Raw genomic sequence first — 19178 nt, forward strand, 5'->3', positions numbered from 1 at the left:
GTTTTAAAAGGATGAGGTGATGTTTGAACAGTCATACATAGAGAATTTGTAAATCAGTTAACAGATGGCAAATTAACAACAGGTTATTTCCAACAAGATGGGGTAATACACCACTCATCTAATGCATATATGAGGGAAATCAAAAGTTTCTTGAAAACCAAGTAATCTTAACCCTCCATCAGTTGCACCTGGAAAAGTACCAAGGTTGGTCATGCTTTATCTGTGAGACACAAGTACAGTTTTACTAATGTAGTCATTATTACTTCTTAATTTTCACCTTATTTACGGTAATTTAGTACTACATACACCTTAAGCACCTTAAAACATTTCTTCAGCACTATGTATACTATTTATTGTCACCTTACAAACATTTATTTATATGCGTCACTCTGTCATTCATCGCAATCACCATCTCCTTCCAATAGTCTCTGAATTAGCTTCTCTTACCTCTTCACTATCACAATCACTGACAGTCCCTTATCACTGATGATATCGTATTCATTGCATTCACTGTCACTGCTGCATAGCACCGAACAATTGACATCAGTGCTTTTTCTGGATTCTGATGGTAAATTCTGCAAGCAGACTGTGCTAGCATTAATCCGAACTAAATCGATCGCTCTGAATCTCACAGATACAAACAGTCTACTAAGCACAGACATCAGGTGGACACTGGTCATCTATTCAGGGAAAGAGAAAATAAGCTACTGTGAAACTTAGAACCGCATGCCTAATCATTTCCGAGAAAACAAACAATTTGTCGCATGTATCTCACAGATACAGTGCGACCGATGCTGCTTGATGCCTTTCATAACTGATGCCCTCAAAGACATGATACAGAGGAAATTTGGTACAGGTCATATTAGCAAATGGACAGCACCATTTGCAAAAGTGCTTGCATGTGGAGACAATCAACCACTTCTGTTTCAGCAGAAACATGTTTCACAAATAAATTTTCATAGAAAACTATGAACGAACAAGAAGTTGATGAATAATGTAACTAATGAAGGGACACTTACAAAGAACACCTATGCTCTTGCTGGGGCTAATAGTCACAGACTTCGGTGATAAGATCACTTCATGCTTGGCCACCAAGCCTGTGATTTTCCCTTCAGTGACTTCAGATTTAAATGTTAATTCTCCATCTAACGTGTGGCCAAGTTTCAGGTCGGGTGAAGGAATATGGTTGCCATCAGGATTGATACACACACACTCCTCACCTCAGTGTTGGTGGGTAGCAAGCATGACCCCAATCCACCAACACCTCTATTTGCAAACGCAAGGGGAGATCTTGTACATTACCCGTGAATGCAACCCTACACCCCATCCTGAGCAAGGATACTCAGTAACTTCCCTAACCAATTGAACATCTGTTCCACTCCATTCACACACATCGATAATCCTGGCCATGTACCGTATTTACTCATGTATAATGCTCACTTTCTTCCAAAATGTTTGCCTCCAAAAACTGTGGTGCATATTATGCACGGAATAATTCGGACAGGCAACATGAAACCATGCATGATTTCACTATGTCACTGCATATAACATGTATATATCAACAGGGGCAAATACAGATTACCAGGTTAGATTTTGTTGTAATAATAATAATAATAATAATAATAATAATAATAATAATAATAATAACACTATAAAAGTGAAATGGTCATTTCCCATGATTATTTCACATTGTATTGGAGCATTTTGAGACATCAAAAAAAAGTGGCACCATTCTTGTAGAATTCGAGCACGTACCTCCCACCACATAAAATTTTGATCTTGCTTTCTTCTACTACAGAATAAACAAGGTGGTTACAGAAGGAAAAGAATTGGGATGCTAAACACAGTGGAAGGATTTATTGATTTAGTGTTTTAAGTCCACTTTATGCACAGTAAGGCTAATCGGGACTGGACCTACAGTTTAAAGTGGGATCCGAACCACTACGTGCCTCCACTGGGAATCGAACCCGGGACCCCTTGATTACAAGGCAACAACGCTACCACTGCGCCATGGGGAGGCCTCACAGGGGAAGGGGCATGTGGCATGGTTTGTGACATATTGAATGCAGAAGATGATATTCTCCTTTTGGTCCACATAGCAAACAGGTGACTCATTGAATAGGAATGATGTCATTCACTCTTGATCGGCATAGCAACAGCTTTACGGCCTACAACTAAGACAGCCATTTCTTGAACCTGAATTGTCCTGCACATCAAAAATCAAGGTGCGCATTATACATGCGTAAATAAAGTAATCACCTTGCTCAGTGTGCACTTTCATCTTCACTCTAGATGTGGCAATCCTGGCAGTTCAACAATCACTTCTGTGACGCTGGTGCCTGGTGTTTGGGAAGGGAAAATGGTGGTCGGGGCAAGAAGGAGGTAACGTAATTGGAAGGCTTTGTGGCAAACAATGAGTAGCTTTTGCAAGTGTTTTTAGTCGAGATCTTGGGACAAAGAACTGAGGAGTGAACTAGAGGGATTCAATTCTCTGGTGGTCATTACATGGGATCAACAGAATGATTTAGTTACGAACTGAGTAGAATTTGACAGTTCCTGGCATGAAAATTGAATTTTGACAATGCTCAAAAATGCAAAATGTGAAAACTGACGTAAGTTCTAGGATTCTCCAAATATCTGCATCTCCAGTGATGCAATACACATGAATGTTAAATGTGAACATTCTTCTGCAAAATATTAACGAATTAGATCAGAAACACACGAACACAGCTATTGAGGCTCTTTCCACTGTTGATTTGACAGAAGATCCAAATGTCGAGTAGCATTTCCTTCACCCATCCTCTTAGATCAAACTGGAGGAGCTGCAGAATGATGTGAGACCTACTCTGCTATTCCTTTTCTGCACGTTGCTCTGACCAAGCCTGGATCTGTTCATGGTCAGTGTTGAGTGTCAGTATTCATAAAAGCCTTGTGCAACTTTGGCTACCTGGCTGCACTCCACCCTGATCTGAATAGTCTGAAATTTGTTCCTGTACGATGCGTGGTTAAAAACTGACACACAAAGACAACATATGCAGATTTAACCAACTATATACACAAATACACGATGCACTGTACAATAACACTATGTACTGCTAATTTGGCTGTAGAATGTGTTCGATGCACAGTGCACTTGAAACCAAGCGCAAGTGTCACGGTTATGAACATGAAGACTTTCTTACGACGACTGCCTGCCAATGTCCATGTGTTTATGCAGGCTCAGCTCTCATGTCATTCCCAAATGTCATATGTGGGTGTAAAAGTTCCTGTTCTAAAAGTCTACAGGAGGTTCCACAGATTTCTATCCCCCATACATTCCATAGATTTCTAATTTCTAACATGCACATAATATATAACATCACTTGGCACTGAATATACACAAGAAAGAGAAAGAAGATTTAAAAATAAACACTAATTATACACATTGTTCACTGAACAATCAGGGTTAGTTTTACAGCAAAGATGTCGCTAATGTTGGGTATTGTGTTAGCAGACATGGCAGAAAAAGGGAGTTTGGAAATCAGACACAGTTCAGTTAGTGCGAGATGTACAATTTAGGTTTGCTGCTTCCAATGGAAGACAAAAATATGGTAAAAGGAAGTGTGTCAGAAGGATGGACACAATGGTAATTTAAATAGGTAACACTTGCAAAGAAAACAAAAGGTTTGATATTTCATGGCCTGGTCACACTTTCATCTCACACCACAAGATGGTGGTGGAAGCAACAGTACAGCAATGGAGCCCATAATAGGTGAGCAGGCATATTTCAAAAGGAGAAGTATCATATTAACCCTCTGTAGGTAACAAGGGTGGTGCATCCCCACTCCCCAGATAGGAATATTTTCTTCTGTACACCAATACACCATCGGGAAGGCCCAAACTGGATTATGGGATTGAATGGTTCTCTTGTGTGAAATTAAGAATATTTTAAAGCAAAACTCGGAGCATGCTATCTGAACTACTTTCAATTGTTACAATTTTCAAGTATTGGTGGGAATCTGTACAAGTATTAGTAGTGGTATTGATATTGGTTCAAAGTGGTATAAGCTCAGTCCTAATAGAACCTGCTCTTTCCAACAGAAGACCTAATGGTTCCTATTAGACATCACTAAAACTAAATTATTTTGAAAATGATAAATTATTAAAATATGACATTTCTCCTACTCAGGGTTGTTACGATTTTTTTGATTATGAAATTCCCTGACATTTCCAGGTTTTCCAGTCCAAAAATGATTTTTTTCTAGACATCTTTATCATCGTGATTTTTGCTTTTGGGCCTTATGTTTCTCAATTAAATATCAGGGTGGCTACAAACAAGCAGAAATTAAATTCCCTGACTTTTCCAGGTTTTCCAGGACAAAATTTACATTTTTCCCTGACAATTACAAACTAAACTAAATAGATGTTTTTGCAAATGGAAATAATAAACTCATACAGATCCACGTATGGTTTTGTTAAGTACCAATATTATCTTCTATGAAATTGACTTAATTTCTCTATTCTCTACGATTTGAATTCAAACTGCAAAATAGTGAATTTGGAAAATTATTACAATTCACAAGCTAGGGAAGGATTACAGAATTTTGTCATATGCAGTAAGTTTAAAATAAAATACTTGATTATTTTTAAAGTTGCGACTAAATGAGATAAGAGTGAAGAGTGATTGATTAAGAAATACAATTTGTAATTTATCAGTCTCCTTATACATTCTCGGTATTATATGTTGATATTCCCACTGAGGTTTGGAACCCTCTGCTTGCAAGAACCATGAGTGCGGTCTCATTTTTCGATGCATGAAGCCACTTCTCTGTAAAGCAAACAACTTAGCTCTTGCATATAAGTGAAAGAAATAAATCGAATAAAATAAAGTGTCATATTTCCTTACATTATCAATGGGATTCCTGCTTCAGTACAGTATATCCAAGCGAAGTACTGTGAAATGAAAACATGCAGTTATACCATTAATGCTGACGAAAAGGGTATGTAGGTATTAGAAACTTAACGCAAGTAATTTATAGAATTGCAATGTATAGGTCCCTGGTCTAGCTAACCACACATTAAAACAGGAACACTCTAATAATAAAAGCTTCTGAAAGTTCATATACGAGGGACATCCTGGAAAAAGCTCCAATGGTGCCTATACGCAGCACTAGTGGTCAGAGATAGACACACACACATGCAGGCAGGAAGAAGTGGCATGTAGCTGTAATCTGGTATAGTTGCAATGCAGCCGTTTTAGAACAGTTCTAGGTTAAAGATTGCAGCTCTCATACAGTCCCACTCTCCCATTGCAGCTCTCATACAGTCTCCCAATGTAGCCTACATTGCATGCTCAGAATTTGGCACAGAGCCACCAGCAATCGTGTGAGGTGTGCAGACCGGACGTCGTGAGTGATAGTATGGTCAGACAATGGTGCAAACAATTCACGGAAGGCCAATTGAATGTGCACAACCCCATACAGCTGAGAACACACGGGCCCTTTGCATCACTTCAGGTGAGAGATCTTGGACCACTCCCTGTACAGCCCTGGCCTTGAATGTACCGACTTTCATCTCTTTGTTTAACTGAAGAGGTTTCTGGCAGGGCAAGGCTTTGACAGCTACACTGTGGTAGAGATAGTTCCAGTCTTTGCCGTCAGACACATATACCATGGGCATACAAAATTTAGTGCCATGATACGACAAATGCCAGAACAACGGTGGTGATTATGCCGAAAATTAGGTTAGGACTCACTGTTACTAATGCAATAAATTACAACTGATATTCAATCTTTATTTATGCCTAATCGGTAGGGACCTTCATATGTTATTTTTTTTCAAATTGGTGTATTTCCATATTTTTTATTTTTTACTATACAGTGTTATTTTTCCCAAAATTCACATTTTCATTTTAGCGCATTTTCTGGCAAATATATTTATACCTTCATGGTGTTTTTAAACTACTGTTTCAAATTGTAAGTCACATGGCTTACGCCTCTTCGTGAGGGTTTGATATCTTAAAAGTTATTTTCCATACCCCTTTTTTAATTTTAAGGTAAGGACTTTAGATAATGGAATTTTCCCCGTATCGAATGAAGGGTGCATAAAGACCATGAGTGGCGACGCACCCAAAAAATTAAAATCAATCAATCTCACGTGACAGAGACAGATATATATTATGGCACCGAAAATTGGCATTATCTTTTTTTAACTTGTTAGTGTTACGTTTCGCAAAATTCACGTTTTTGTTTTTGCGTTTTTGTTTTAGAACATTTATCTGCCAAATATACTGAAATTTAATACTCCATTGTGCTTTTGAACTATTATTTGAAATTGTAGGTGACATGGTCTACGTATTTTCGTGACAGTTTGATATGTTGGAACAGATTTTTGAGGAAGTAAAAGTAAAGTGCTCCCCTGCACGTTTCCATGAAGGTGTATAGGGGTGTGGAGTTAGGGCACGAAACTTACTTTATCACAGCTGAAGGTGGGGGTGATGTGATCAGCACCATGCTCCTGGCTACCTTTATCCCTCAAAGTTACCTCAAGGTACCAGCTTCATATGATGCTGGGTGGGTGCCGGAGCAGTTTGAATAGGTGTAAAACATCCTGGTTCTCCCCCGCAGGGGATCGACCCCGGGTCTCGTGCATAGTAGTTAGACACCCTAACGACTGAGCTCCATTATTACTCGCTCGACAAATGCCGATGGTGCGCACTTAGCTTGGTTATTCAAAACATATCTCGTGACAAATACGAAGATGTGGCTCCCGTGTGACGGTAGATACACACTCGATCTCCTGTTAGAATCCTGCCACTTTGCTCTGTGATGCAAATGGTTTTGATAGAAGTTGAAAAAATCGTGGGAAAGACATGATTTTATGTGGCTGTCGGAATTATTCCATGTACGTATAACTCTATAGTTTACTCTTGAGTAAAATGTTGGAAAACTTGCATGTTCTATGTACACAAACATGGCCTAGAAAAGACAAGAATGTTGGATTTCATGGAATTTTTCATTGTTTTAGGACATTTCTTTAAAAAAAAATCGCTAAAAATGCCAACAATTCACATTTTATGCCAAATTCGTATTATTTCGATATTTCAAACGGGCGAAAAATGTGTCCAGACATCACTGCACATTATTAAACATAACTTGGCAGCAATTACCACTTTTCACGGTTTTGGCGTTTGCGAAAAATCAATGTCCCTACTAATCGGAAATTACTTTCTGGCCACCTCTCATATAAATCAGTAGATGGAAAGTGAAAATTTAGCAGGGCTGGCAGAGAAAAGTCAATTCTTGAAGAAAGTGATTTGCTTTTATGATTGAATGATTCGAGTAAATATGATATTAAAATATTTACGTATTTATTATTAGTATTTTATTTCATAATATTGGACATTAACCTTACTCAGTGAGAGATTAATGACCATCTCTCACGAGTTTAAACAGACAGGACAGAGAGTGGCGTTAATTTCATTGCAATACTAGTGTTGCAGTAAATTTGAGGTTGGAAGCATGCACTTGCCAATTCTTATAACGTTCACCAATGAAGATTTATGTTTCACTTTTTCGTGATAGTATTCAATATATATCCCGTTTGGTTGGATTCTTCTTGATATCTAAGAATAGTGCAATGTCATTGTAAACGTATGTTAACTTGTGCGAAACCAGTAATACGTCAGGATGATGAAAGAAAACCTTCGTAACCACTGCTACATTAAATAAGGTGAAGTGAGCTACAAGAGTAGAGTAATAAAATTCCAGCAGCATGTTTGCAGTCTAAAGCTCTTCTTGTTTATGCATGCGATTTTTGTTGGATGTTGCAGTCCATGCAATTTCTGTTGCATGTTGTAGTGAGATACTTTGTCGGGTGGCGATATTCGACAAAAATCATATGTATCAATGAAACCAATTTGTTTCCATGTTCCTTCAGTTTCTCTAACAAAATGACTTACTACGACGTCCGACAACTATTGGACGGCGCCACCTGCTCCCATCCCCTCCATCTGTTGACAGTTCTGTCCACTTACTACTCCCATACGGACAAGAAAAATGATAATTCAATGCATTTTCCACGTAATATTTAGAGGCTTAACCTTTACTCCCCCGATGATACCACATGGTATCATCAGAGTAAGGTCGTACTGGCCCGATGATACCATATGGTATCATGGTGCTGATTACGATATGAATGTGCTTTTTGGACCTTCATACTCTTATGTTTGGGTGGAAACTCTCACACAGGTCTGGAGCAAGCCTGGGAAATTCATATTGATGACCAACCTCCCCCTCTCTCCCCCCTCCTCAACATATCCATGCCACAGTTCCGAACAGAGTTTCACTTTTTGGCTCATTATTCAACTTGTATGGCACCCAGAAACATGAAACATGTTTCAATCTCTTTGCATACGTCCATTCTTTGAAGAGAATACTAAGATTTGTGCTTTCTCCTTAAAATAGCGGGAGAGGAGGGGGCAAACCCCAGATTTTTATGTTTTTTTCATTGAAATTCGGTGGTCGTGCCCCAAACCCTCCTTCCTCGGTTCGGCATTCTGAATTGTACACGGTTGCATGCTATGATGTTTTAGCTGCAAAACAAAACTTATCCGAAGTAGATTCCTCCCATAGTGCCAGAGTTATAACAATTTTCCTCCAAAAAAAATCACATTTTGGTTTATTATTCAACGTGTATGGCACCCAAGAACATGAAACATGTTTTATTCTCTTGAGAAATGCCCATTCTTTAAAAAGAATACTAAAGCTTGCACCTTCTTCCCAAATAGTGGGAGAAGAGGGGGCAAACTTTAGATTTTTATGGTCTTTTCATTGAAATTCGGGGGTCGCACCCCCCAAACCCCCATTCCTTGGTTCGGCATTCTGAATTGTACATGGTTGCATGCTCTGATGTTTTGGCTGCAAAACAAAACTTATCCCAAGTAGATTCCTCCCATAGTGCCCGGGTTATAACAATGTTCCTCCAAAAATGCAAATTACCTTATTTTTCGTTAAAAAAATTATCACATTTTGGTTTATTATTCAACTTGTATGGCACCTAAGAACATGAAACATGTTTCATTCTCTTGAGAAATGTCCATTCTTTGAAAAGAATACTAAAGTTTGTGCCTTCTCCCCGAAATAGCGGGAGTAGAGGGGGCAAACTCCAGATTTTTATGTTTTTTCCATTGAAATTCGGGGGACGTGCCCCTGCTCCCAAGCCCCCCTTCCTCGGTCCGGTATTCTGAATTGTACACGGTCGCATGCACTGATGTTTTAGCTGCAAAACAAAAGTTATCCGAAGTAGATTGCTACCATAGTGCCCGAGTTATAACAATTTTCCTCCAAAGAGTGTTCGAATTTAAAATTCCCGCCGAGAACCCCGGGCAAGAGAAATTTCTCTCTCTCTCTCTCTCTCTCCTCCTCCCGCCATCACTGGTTTCTGGCGCCGTGGTTGTTGCGCAAAAAAGGGGCCTAAAAGTTGAGGCCGAATCTTACGAACGAGATTTTCTGTTCCTGTGCAGAGTTCCATAACGATATCTTTAAATAAATAAATTTAAAAAAAGACTAAATTCCCTGACATTTCCCTGACTTATTTTGACACCTCAAATTCCCTGACTTTTCCCGGTTTTCCAGGTCTGTCGTAATCCTGAATATATAATCCGTTAATTATTATGAATATTCACTTTCACAACTTCTTTTTAGCAAATTTCATTCTCCACACACACAAGAACACGTGAAAATTTGAAGGGTAAAATGTAAAATTACAATCGGCATCAAATGTATTGGGTGCTATAATCATGTGCCTCTAGCCTTCAGGCTAAGGTAACAAAGGTACATCAATTGACCATAACAGATCTCCACAATATAAAAACAACCAAAAAAGTTCATAAACCATACACAATTTTTCATTTTCTGTTGGATTTATAGTGTCATACAAAATGGTATTTTTTTGCTTACACAGCATCTGGAAAAATTTTCCTTGCATATAGGAATTCTATAGGAAATGGCAACAAGACTAAGATCTATAAAATAATAGATGATGACCTCATCTTCAACAACCTTTCAGATAATTATGATCATATTGTCAATGTACTTATAAATCAGATATCTGGACTACAAGTTTTACTTTGATATTCTTTCTAATATCTAGTATTATAAAAGTGAAAATTTATTACAGAAATTCAAAGGAACCATAATTTTGCAAAAGACTGAGAATCATAAGAACGAAAGAAACAAGTTTCTAAACTGAATCTTTTTTGGGAGTGGAATCAGAAGAACTGAATCCAGAAATGGAAATGAATGTTCATTTTCCTTTGCAGACTTTTTCCCTTGCAGACTTCAAATACACGTAAATTCCAGACAATCTGCATAATTCCATGACATTTCTCTGATTTTTCCCTGACAAGCCAAAATTCCCTGACATTTCCCTGTGTTCCAGGTTTTCCAGATGCGTAGCAACCTTGCTACTACACGAAGCAGTAAGTACATGTTAAGTAGTAACTGTGATAACTTACCGCCTCCAATGCATTTACAAAGTCATTTCTGTTGCACCTTGCAAGTCCACACAACAGCATTCCTTCAATACTTTCTCTTCTGTATCTTAAGCAGCCATAAGCCTTCTGGGGATTGCGAGTCTCCCACCACACGTACCGGGCTTCCGCCAGTTCTCCCTTATCTCCAGGACGAGGTCTTAGGATAAGTTCAACAGCCTGCAGCAAACGTGAATGAAATAAACATCTGTAAATTCATTCATTTAAAAAAAAAACACACACATATATGAAAGGAAGGAGAACCAGAAGGGCTATAGCAAATGAGAAGGAAATAGGAAAAACAAAACACTGAAAAAGGTACATTTTCATAGCCTTCGGCTGCATCTTCAGTTCCAGAAAAGAAATGGCTAAAACAGAAGTAAGCCTTGGAAATAAACAAACTGAATTTTTCTCACCGTTGAGGGTTGCATATTTAACCTTTAGCGTCTGGGTGGTTGATCTGGGAACCACACCTGTATTTCCGTTGAGGAGGGATGGTCAATACATCGACCAGCACCACACAGCAGCGATTAATGCACCATTTCTTGAAAACTATACATGATATTTCAGTTTTGTCTTTCTTGATCTTTAGTATACATACGAAGGTTTGACATACTCAAATTTCAAAACAATATATCTATTGTTACTACTATTAACATGCAAAATTTGAAAAAGTCCTTATTTTTCCATTGTTACCCCATATCATTATGGGATAGGTTTATTAAAGTGGCTATAACTTCTAAACTGCTGCATCTTTTAAAAGAAATTAAATTCTAAATGTAAGAAAGAGTAAAAAGCAACATTTTAATTAACATCGAACAATTAAGGGTCCAGGGGGGGGAAGTGAAGCAAAGGCTCAAAGTTAGAAATTTTTCATAATTATGCAAAATTTCCAAATGCTGTAATTCCAGTTGTTTGTTTTTTTTCACCATGAGCATTACATATTTTCATAGAGTTGTCTTTTGTCATGCTTCTCTCCTAATTTGGTCTATCCAGCATACATAGGGTCGACGCTAGAAGCTAAATTCCAGAATTGTCCTGAAGCTGGCAACACTGTCACTTTATATAATGTTAATATTTTTTATTCAAGAATTATCAGTCCGATTTCAACTAAACTTTGCATGTTTGTAGGAATGTGCCACCATCACATACTACAATATTTTCATTCAGTTCAGTTTATTGAGGGGCGACACGGGCATCATATGCCAATTTTCTTCTTCATCTTAATTTAACACTGATTACACTGGTCAACATGAAATTTGTTACAAGGAATGTGAGTGGTGTTCTAAGATAAGTCGATGATGCTGAATTCGAAAATGAAATCAGTTTTTTCCTATCGGGCTCAGTTTTCTTGTTACACACTAACCTGTACCTAATGCAATTCGTGAAAATTCTGCCTATTGGGCTGTGGCTTAACCTATATTTACTCTACAGATATTGTTGAATAACAGTCTTTATATGACTATAGAATGACCAGCACGTTCCTAAGGCCAAGGATCTTCCTCCAGTTGCAACACACCAAATCATGAATAAGAGAGAGGCATGGCAACACTGTCGATGAGTCATGTCCGAACACGTAGAATCGCCATGTTCTTTGTTGTCACGTGTGTCTCAGCATTGTGAGTTCTGATGGAGTGGGAACCGACTCCCTTTGATTAGGTTGTGATTCGAAGTTCCAGAAGTCGTGTGTAGTGTTAGTGCAGAAGAAAATGCCTCGTACCTAAGTAAATATTCCCAATTCGTTTTGTTATATATGTGGCGAGTTGACAGTTAAGTCACAAAAGGGACGAATTACCCCTCTTGTAAAGAAGTGCTATGAACTTTATTTTGGGTATAAAGTTGCGGACCAGGACAAAACATGGAACCCCCACATATGCTGTTTGACCTGTGTTACACTTCTGACAAGCTGGTTAAAAGGATCACGTCACATGTCGTTTGCTGTTGGAGGGAACCAACAGATCACACAACAGACTGTTATTTCTGCCTGACCAAAATAGCTGTAATCATGTCGAAAACAAGGAATACTGTGCAGTGCCCAAATTTACTATCAGCCATGAAACCTTGTATGTCACAATGAAGAATTGCCGGTACCAAAGCCTCCTGAGAATGTGATTGTGAGTGGAGAGGATTGTGGTGACCAACACGGGGAAGAAAGTGCAAGAGCTGGCATCAATGGAGCCATACTTATTGTCACAAGGGGATCTGAACGATCTTACGAGGGATTTAAATTTGTCTAAGCAACAGTCTGAACTTTTAGTGACTGAAAGGTTGGTATCTCCTCGCTTGCGATACAAAAGTGTTTTTTTTTTTTCGTGACCGCCATACTATTTTCTCAGAAAATTTCTCCCACGAAGGAGACATGGTTTTTTGTAATGACATCTCATCCGTTATGGATTTTCTTGGCCATGAATACAGTTCACACGATTGACATCTTTTCACCAATTCCGGCAAAGTTAGTATGAAAGCTGTACTTATCCATAATGGAAACAAATTCCCATCAGTACCAATTGCTCATGCTGTTAACATGAAGGAGACGTATGAGAATTTGAAACAGCTTCTGACAAATATCCAATATGAGAAATACAAATGGAATATATGCGGAGATCTCAAGGTAATTGCAATTCTGCTTGGCATGCAGCTTGGGTACACAAAGCACTGCTGCTTCTTATGCGAGTGGAACAGCAGAGACAGAAAAAATCACTATTGTGGGAAAAGATGGCATCTTCGCAGTGAATTAGTACCTGCACAGAAGAATGTGGCGAACACTCCTCTTGTTGACCCCAAAAATGTGTCTCTCTCTCCTCTGCACATAAAATTGGGACTAATTAAAAACTTTGTGAAAGCCATGCACAGAACTTCACGTGGATTCAAGTACTTTCAACAGAAATTCCCAAGAATCAGCGATGCCAAAATTAAAGAAGGAATATTTGTAGGGCCTCAAATAAGGGAATTGATGAATGACGAGAATTTCATTCAACAATTAACAGATGTTGAAAGTGTATGTAAAAACTTTCTAGGCAATCATAAAGCAGAGAACTATCGCAATATTGTACATGGACTAATTAGATCATACCAACGTATGGGATGCAACATGTCTCTAAAATTACATTTCTTGAATGATCACCTGGACTTCTTCCAAACTAACCTTGGTGCCGTTAGTGACAAACACGGTGAATGGTTTCACCAAGACGTTGTTCCAATGGAAAACCGGTATCAAGGCCGCAATGCTGTCCGACTACTGCTGGACCTTACGAAGAGATGTTACCGAGACAAAGTTTTGTAGGAAATCGGGAAGGAAACATTTTTAAGTATGTTTATACACTTTCATGTTACTCATTTATTTCATTCCTTTGTATACTGACACAGATATATTACCTCTTACGTTTGTAGTATTTTTATGAAAGTTTGTGTCCTTTCGACCATTACATATAGAACATAGGCTGAGGTAGGAAAATACAAAAAAAAACATTTTTACAGGAAATCTGAGCCCGATGGAGAAATTCTAAAATTACATCTGCATTCAGGGGCTCAGTAACTTCTAGAAACAGCTTGTTTTGTTCTTGTAACATTCACAAATATTTTTTTTTTGTAGACCAGTGTTATTGGAAGGCACAATGTATAAATTTTATCTCTGCTAAAAGCCGTGTCTTTAAGAAAGAAAACAAAACAAATTTCATCTATTTCATCTAGTCAACAATTAGTTCTTGAACTTACTTTTTTATTATTATTATTATTTTTATATATATGTTGCAGCAAGTTTGAAAAGTTCATGCTTGAAAAGTTGCCGTATTCAATGGGAATACAGGTGTGCGAGGCTCCTGGAGATAAAGGTTAACAGTGCCACTGCCTCATTGCCAGAGCCACAAAAACGTTGGTGTCTATAGTGCCTATGCTGAAAGATTTTTGGGCAATTTCTATTCAAATAGCACAATGAGTTAGTCCAGCAAAAAATAAAGATTTGTTAATTGCATTAAAATAACAACTATATTCTATTCTTACACCAAGGGTATGCACTTCAGTTTTCAATAACAGCAGCAAGTCTCAAGTCAATATATAACAATTTGCTAAATTTGTTTTGTCTTACCTTTTCCCACTTTCCTTGCAGTAAGGCCCTTCCTATGTGGTACGTTGGAATAGAAGTGGTGCCAAATCGCTGCAGCCCGTAATAATTTATGAAGCCCTTTTCTTTAAAGGATGTCATTGCCTGATCAATCTGCTCAGAAGTTCCGCTCACATTTCTGTTTTACAATAAAAAATTATAACAGTAACAGTTCCTTGTATTCTTACTATTATACATCTTTTTCTGCCTCAATAGTAAGGGATAGGTTAATATCACTACAAATGCCAAAATATGCATGTAAATATGAATCAAAACCGCAAAAATATGCACTACAATTTTTAAAAAAAATGTACTCTGAAAAGTTTACATTAATGGAAAAGTAGGACATGCCGTCCCAAAATGTAGGGCTTTAAGTCAAAATGTAGGACACACATCATTTGCAGTAAATAATGTACATAATTAGAACATGTTAGCAAATAATGTAAAATTGACATATTTTCAGTTTACATATTCATTTCTCAAATACGAGGGCTGCTGGAAAAGTTTCTGCAATCAATATGAATAGACATGTCAAATTGTTTATCCAAGTATACACTTTTGCATACGCTCAAACCCATTTTGAAAGCATTTTTTCCACTCTGAAGATGATACCTCAGAAACCACTGTTTGGAATGCGTCAACAGCTGCTTCAGGCATCACAAATTTCTCACCACGCATCTTATTTTTCATGTGTGGGAACAAAAAGAAGTCATTAGGTGATAAATTAGGTGAGAACGGACAATGAGTTACTAATTTGACATTTTTACTGGACAAAAAATCAACAGTTTGATGTGCTGAGTGGGAACTGGCGTTGTCGTGGTGAAGAATAATGTGACGATTTGTGTTTGTTTTACGCAATTCATTGATGACCTCTGGCAAACAAATTGTTGTATACCACTCAGCATTTACAGTCCTTCGATCTTCTAAAGCTATTGTTGCAACATGTCTGGTATAACTGAAGAACCGAGCAATCATTTGCTTGTCAGCACTCCTTGAACGTAACAACTTTTGTTGGTTTCGGCTCACTTTGAAACACCCAAACAGTGGATTGCTGTTTAGTTTCGGGTTCGTATGAATAGATCCAAGTTTCATTCCCTGTAACGATGTAGTACACCAGCTTTGACTTGCCTCGGTTGAATTTTTGAGCATTTCTTTACACCAATTTATACGAGCCTGTTATTGAGCTTCGGTCAAATTGTGTGGGATCCAATGGTTTGAAAGTTTCCATACGTTCAGATGACCATGCAAAATCGTATGTATTGCTTTCATGTCAATGTTCAAGGATGCCTGAATCTCACGATATGTCACATGCCGATCTCTCTCAATCATTTCATGCACAACATCAACATTACTGGCAAAACAGATGTGGATGCGTGGATGGACGACCTTCACGAAATTCACCACTGAGAAATGTGCGACCACACTGAAATTCGGAAAACCAATTGTACACAATCTTATTGGATGGTGCTTCATCCCCAAAAGCCAAATGAAGTCGCTCGATGCATTGTTTCGGTGTTAAACTACATTTGAAATCATAAAAAATCATTAATATACTTCTTATAGATCAACCACAAGGAAAAAAAAACCTTGGGACGAAAAGTCCCCGCACAGCTTTCCCTTCTTCCCTCCACCTCGGGCCATAAGGAATCATGGTCCACTGTCCACCTCCCCTACTCGCAGGGGTATGGTGCACAGGAGTCACGGGTATGCGCAAGTTGTTTTGCTCGTGGTTTCACTATACTATGCGTAATTTAAGTTGTGCTTCTCAGAGAAGCCAATTTATCTCAAAATGTCACGTTTATTTTATTTTTATGAAACTCTGAACAGTAGATTGATTGATTGATTTGTTGTTTTAAGTCCACTTTATGCACAGTAAGGCTAATCGAGACTGGACCTACAGTTTATAGTGGGAACCGAACCACTTGTGCCTCCACCGGGTATTGAACTCGGGACCCCTTGATTACAAGGTGACGACGCTAGCACTGCGCCATCGGGGAGGCTCTGAACAGTAGAATTTTTGAAATTATAATGAACCAGTACCAAACCTTTTACAGACACTCATTAGTCCATTGTGCTGACAGAAATGAAAATATTTCTCAATTTGCATTATGGCCTGGAATAGCAAACAAATAACTTGAATTTTTCAAGAAATTTCACTCAGGCATTAAACAGCTGCATCAACTGAATGTGGCCCAAAACTGAGTTGAATAATAACTTCAGTCTAGCTGTTCTAGCACAGGACTTCTATTTTCTTTCCAATGTCAGAATCGAAATAAATTTCACTATTGACTTTACAAGTGCAGTCCATAGACTTCTAACTTGTGTAATGTATTCCTGTGATTGTTCTTTGTTCGACTGAAAAACATATTTTCTTAATTATGTGATGCTCAAAATGTAGGACATATAAGATTTTTCTCAAATTCCTCCTGGATGCCGGACACACGGCTAAAATATACAACATGTCCAGGAAAAATAGGATGTCTGGTAACCCTAGGTCTAGGGGTGGTGAGGGTGGGTATGCACATGGAAGGGGGGGGTCCATGTGTATGCACTTTTTGACTGCACCAATAACTTTGGTGAATGCCACTGCCCATATATATAATGTAAAAAATTTAAGGAGACCCAAATTTCCTGTGTATTTGGCTAATATAATTTTTCAATATGAATAGTGAAAAATAACTGCATTTCTAATTATTTGTATTTGAACCTTTAAGAGCCAGTATTTCTGCCAAGGACAGATGGTAGATATATCAACCAGCACTGCAATGCACCAATTAATGCGGCATTTCTTGAAAACTACACAGTTCTGTCTTTTTGGTTCATTAGTATAGATATGAAGGTATGACATGCATGAATTACGAAACAATATATCTATTGTTACTATTATTAACAAAAGGAGATTAAAAAAGTCATTTATTTCCTTTTGTTGTGGGATAAATTTTAGATAAAGGGCTGTAACTCCTCAACCACCACTTTTTTATTATATAGTTCACTTTTACATGTAATAGAAAGTAAAAAGCAACACTTTAACATTTTGCATCCCGAGCGTCTCGATAAGATCCTACATGTAACCCCTTGCATCCCGAGCATCTCTATCGAAATCCTCTAGCATGCTCATACTTTTTACATTATAATGTCGCTATTTTTGGTTGGATTTGTGATTTTCTTCTTTTACATTATTGTTAACACATATTCTGCACCGTAAAGACTCTTGCACGTCTTGTTCTTCCATAAAATGGAGGGGGGGGATAGACATGTCGTTTGGGGGGTACAAGTCGTGTTCTACTGCTCGTATGATAATAGTGCAATTATTTTCTTGTTCCAGACATGCCAGCGATCATTTCCATGTGTATTTTGACAATGTTCTGTACTTTGTTGTCCAGGGGTGAAGGGGGGAAGGGACACTTTTCTTCAGAAATTTTGGAATTTTCCGGTTCCTCCCCTCCCGCATCCATATATACAATCAATGTGTATAAATTGTATGTAGTCCGAATCTATGGTTCATTCCCCGTATAATGGTAGTTGATTCATTCGTCTAGGGCAATTAGCCTCCACTATACAGGTGTTTCAAGGTAACTCTGCAATCCGAGGCTTGAGTCAATGGCGCACAGACATGTCATTTGGGGGGGGGGGGGGGGATTGCAAGGCGTATTCTATTGATCGTATGATAATAGTGCAATTATTTTCTTGTTCCAGACGTGCCAGCGATCATTTCCATGTGTATTTTGACAATGTCCTGTACATTGTTGTCCAGGGGCGGAGGGGGAAGGGGCATTTTTCTTCAGACATTTTGGAATTTTCTGGTTCCTTTCCTCCCCCCGCATCCATATATACACTCAATGTGTATAAATTGTATGTAGTCCGAATCTACGATTCATTCTGCGTATAACGGTACTTTATTCGTCCATCTAGGGCAATTAGCTTCGGACCTACAGTCCTTTCAAGGTAACTGCGCATTTTGCTGAACAGGTCAGTGGTGTACAGACGTCGTTTTGGGGACACAAGTCGTGTTCTATTGATCATATGATAGTCCAATTATTTTCTTGTTCCTACCACTCCAGCGATTATTTCCATGTGTATTGTTACAATGTCAGGGTGGGGGAAGGCAAAACCCCTATTTTTTTCTTCAAAAATTTTGGAATTTTCAGTTTCCTCCCCCCCCCCTCCCTCCATATATACGCCGAATGTGCATAAATTTTATATAGTCCGAATCTATGGTTCATTCCGAGTAAAACGATATATCATTTGTCTGTCTATGGCAATTAGCATCCAAGCTAAACGTCCAGTCTTTAAGAAAGAAAACAAAACAGACTTCATCTCTCTCTGACAATTAATCCTACAGCTAAGATTTTTCTTTATGTACCTTGCAGCAATTTTGATGAATCTCTTAGTTAAAGCTGGCAGATACTCAACGAGTTTTATTGCATCCAACATGCTCCTGCCCTTGTTTAATGTTATGGGTTGAACTGGTAATTTCTCCAATATTTCCATAAATATCCTGTCGTTTACTGCACAATTCTGCCATTTTGTTATTGTTTTAATGAATGTACCTTGGTTCTTTGGAAAGTA

General features: G+C 38.2%; 1 protein-coding gene across 2 annotated transcripts in view; it reads right to left on the reverse strand.

The window, feature by feature from the left end:
• The window catches only part of Pus7 (pseudouridine synthase 7), a 137137-nt gene that overhangs the window by 59018 nt on the left and 58941 nt on the right, over positions 1 to 19178 (reverse strand). For both annotated transcript variants that reach the window (XM_083140504.1, XM_083140503.1), the window contains exons 8-9: positions 14595 to 14748; positions 10496 to 10690 (exon numbers count right to left, since the gene is read on the reverse strand). In XM_083140504.1, the coding sequence (XP_082996630.1) occupies positions 10496 to 10690; positions 14595 to 14748 (349 nt within the window). The remainder of the gene's footprint in view (positions 1 to 10495; positions 10691 to 14594; positions 14749 to 19178) is intronic.

This window comes from Lepisma saccharinum, chromosome 18 (genome assembly GCF_977018435.1).
Source record: "Lepisma saccharinum chromosome 18, izLepSacc3.1, whole genome shotgun sequence".
Lineage (NCBI taxonomy): Eukaryota > Metazoa > Arthropoda > Insecta > Zygentoma > Lepismatidae > Lepisma > Lepisma saccharinum.